This window comes from Arachis stenosperma, chromosome 8, assembly GCF_014773155.1.
Source record: "Arachis stenosperma cultivar V10309 chromosome 8, arast.V10309.gnm1.PFL2, whole genome shotgun sequence".
Lineage (NCBI taxonomy): Eukaryota > Viridiplantae > Streptophyta > Magnoliopsida > Fabales > Fabaceae > Arachis > Arachis stenosperma.
In genome coordinates, this window is record NC_080384.1 from 15,427,803 (window position 1) to 15,431,479 (window position 3,677).

Sequence of the window (3,677 nt, forward strand, 5' to 3'; positions counted from 1 at the left end):
TTCAGAACACCACTCAACAATTGTCATTACCATACCATTAGATATATAAATAAATACTTATATGGTTTTATTTTAACAATTTAACTTTTAAAAGAAATGTTTTTTTTTTCTAACCACCAAAAATGTAACTATCGCATTGTTGTTTGCGTGTGTGAATTAGAATTTTATTATACATGACAAATTAATAAATTTCTTATCTTATAAATTTTTTATTTTTTTAAAATTTTTTAAATGTGAGACTAATTTTATGTACTCTTTATACTTATAAATTATAATATTAACATATGGAATCATTATTAATAAAAAGATTACTATATATTATGTGATTGATGATAATGTAAATGAGGTTTTTAATTGAGTATATAAATGGGCATTGGGCACATGTACGATAAGTGGGTAAGAAGTACAGTTGAGACCCCAGCCCCCAAATTGCAACAACTACTACTACATACTGCGCCATAAAACATCTGTCTTTCACTATCCGCATGCGCATGCAAACGTGCCAACAAGGATCACAATATGCTCATCATATATATCCATTCATTTGGATTTTAACACATACAATTTCATACACCACCTTCATCGAATTTTGAGTAGGTAATCTACAATAATAATAATACTCATGGAATAAATCTCTCTCTCTATACACTTGTTGGTGTATGTCACTGTGTACTCGATTTTTTCCATTCCACTAGACGCCGCAAAAATTGCTCAACCTGAACATATTTGTTGGGCAATGATGATCAAATTCACAATAATGAAAAAAAAAACTAGATTTATAAATAATAATTATTTGTTGGAACTTGCCTCTACTGGATCCTTCAAGGTGTACGAAGCTTCTGTGTCTTTTGGAACTCTAGAAACAAGAATTCCAATCCCTTGACCTCTGTTGCGCAAAACCTGATGATGATTATGAGTACATACACAAGTCAGTTAAATATATAATACAAGTAGTTTAATTAATTAATTAAATATAATAAATTTGATTATTTATTTTTACCTTAAAAGCATCCTCGTCTGTACGATCATCACCAATATAAATTGGGAAAACGTTATTGGAATTGTCATATCCTACAATGAAAGTGATGGTTAATTGGGATAGATGCATTATGCATGTTATGTAAGAAATATTAATTATTACTACCGGGTACTGACCAAGTGATTCTAACAAGAATTCAAGAGCTTTTCCCTTGTCCCATTTAATGGTTGGACGGATCTCAAGCACTTTTCTTCCTTGGGTTAGCTTAAGTTTTGGGTACTCATTGAGCACCAATCTAACTTGTTCCGCCAATGCAGCCCAACACTGATGAAAAAACAGGGGTGTAACCAATCAATAAATAGTTTAGGAGAATTAAAAAATGAAAATTGATAGGGCAGAATCACTATAACTATAGTACCTTTTCGTCAACACAACGAAAGTGAACGGACAAACAGAATTTGTTGTTCTCTACCTTAGCTCCTGGGACGCTCTTTGTTTTTTCTAATAAGATCTTGTACACCTGATAATGACACACTTAATTTACTTAGTCAAATTGAAAATCTAAGATTAGAAAAAGAAAAGAAAGAGAATGAAACAAATGAAACCTCTTCTATCATAGGCAAGAATTTACTAGCAGGTTGGCAAAGCAGTGCTTTATCATTTCCCTGCAACAAATGAATGAAATCATAGCAAGCAAGGTAAGAAGAAAGAAACAGTGAATTGATCGGTTCGATAGATAGATAGATAGAGAAGTTATGACTGACTTTATTTGGAGTTCGGCTTTTTGTTGGCCCCTTTATGTCCATTCCATGGCTTCCTGCGTAGTAAAGTTGTGCCAATTTCACAAAGCTATACACCTGAAAATAGAATATCAGAAACCATCAACAAACAACACAAGTATATATATAGGTGGAAACTCAGGTGCAGTTAACTTCGCATAAAGTTAACTTATTTTGTTTAAGAAACAAAATGTACCTTGTCTCTGCACCTTCCAGTGACGATTGCGGTGGGGAAATGCCTTGCTATGTCCTTCAGCGTGGCTCTCATCTGAAGCAAGAACCAATCGGATAGAGTGAGTGAGTGAGTAAATGGATTGAATGAGAATAAAAAGGAAGTAATGAGAAGAAGGAACCTTTTTGGTCATGAAAGCTTTATCAGGATCGGCAACAATAGGGGACAGAGTTCCATCGTAGTCAAGAAAGGTTACAATCTTCTTCCCTTTCATGTTATATGCTATCTGATCAAACATGTTCAGCGCCGAAGGATGATAGAGCTGTGCAGCAATCAATACAGAGTATGTAATTGAGTAAATATGAATATATACAACATATAGAGATGATGGATGATGATGTGTTAGTTATATACCATCCAAGAATTAATTTTGTCTTGGTTATCGGAAGAAGAAGATGATCTAGTGCGAGTTGGAGAAGAAGCTCTGATTGAATCAATCCAGTTGTTAGTGTCTTTGATCTGTGAAGAAGAGAGATTGAGAAAGCCCCCAAGAACGGCTGCATTTGGAATTGATGCTGCTAATGCAATTAGCATCACATCAGGACCTACCACATTACTCTCATGATTCTTCATATTCCCAGGAAGCAAGCAAAGAAGAAAGAAGAGAAAGAAACAACGGATTGTGGTACGTGATGCCTTCTGGCTATGGCCGGTAACTCTTTATATAAAAGAAAAAGTTGCCCCCAAATAATAATAATAATAATAATAATAATAATAATAATAATAATAATAAAAGAATTAATAATAATTGGTATTGGTATGTCTCACTGTGACTGGGTGGTCAATTTATAAACTTGGCTAATACGGCACAAAGCGACGAAACAACCACTTCTTTTCGTAAAACTTTGTACTTTTCCACAACTATACTAAATATGCTAATTCATCAGGCCCACATACTCTCTCATTTCCTCGCATTTTACCGCTATTAAATGATAAATCACACGGTTACACCGCGCATTCCTTTTTTTTCCTCTGTTAAATAAGTCTAATAATTCATCTAAATAAGAGTGTTTGCGGTATGATTTGATTCGATTTTAAAAAAAAATATTCGATTTAATTATTTAATTAAATTATAGTTCGATTTGTTTGATTTTTTAGTACGTTTATAAAAAAAATTATTATACTATTTTACAATGTTATAATATTAAAATCAACAAATATAGATATATAATAACTAACAAAGTTTTGATTCAATAAAATTCAACAACAAAAAATTAAAATACAACAATTAAAAAAGTTTAAAAGTTGAATAATTAACATAATAAAAAATAAATATAAATTTTTAACAAAAAATAATCACATTTGACGTCCTTTCTAACAAAATAGCTAAACTTCTTTAAATAAATCAATCTAAAATAAAAAGACAGTTAAATAATAATAATAATAATAATAATAATAATAATAATAATAATAATAATAATAATAGTAGAAAAACATTCCAATCTACTTATACATTCTAATAATAAAGAGAACAACTCATACTATAACAAAATGTACTCAATCATATTCAATACCAAAATTTTTTTATTAGGGTTAGAAGCGGATGCAACGTCTAAAAAATATATAAAATAAGGAACAATCATAATAAATAATATATAAAAATTAGATTAAAAATAAAAAAATTATCAATCGAATCTTAGCCATACCTAATTACAACTTTTTCAATTTTTCATTGGGTTCCTCAAGA

The 3,677-nt window shown here is 30.7% G+C and overlaps 1 protein-coding gene across 1 annotated transcript; it reads right to left on the reverse strand.

The window, feature by feature from the left end:
* Positions 1-452: 452 nt before the first annotated feature.
* On the reverse strand, positions 453-2,639 carry LOC130944736 (probable trehalose-phosphate phosphatase J). The gene is made up of 10 exons (XM_057873231.1): positions 2,345-2,639; positions 2,112-2,252; positions 1,955-2,026; positions 1,744-1,836; positions 1,585-1,644; positions 1,398-1,499; positions 1,156-1,303; positions 1,001-1,071; positions 808-900; positions 453-716 (listed from the first exon to the last, which is right to left on the reverse strand). The coding sequence occupies exons 1-10, from the start codon at positions 2,561-2,563 to the stop codon at positions 663-665; spliced, it is 1,053 nt and encodes a 350-aa protein (XP_057729214.1). The 5' UTR covers positions 2,564-2,639; the 3' UTR covers positions 453-662.
* Between the last annotated feature and the right edge of the window lie 1,038 nt (positions 2,640-3,677).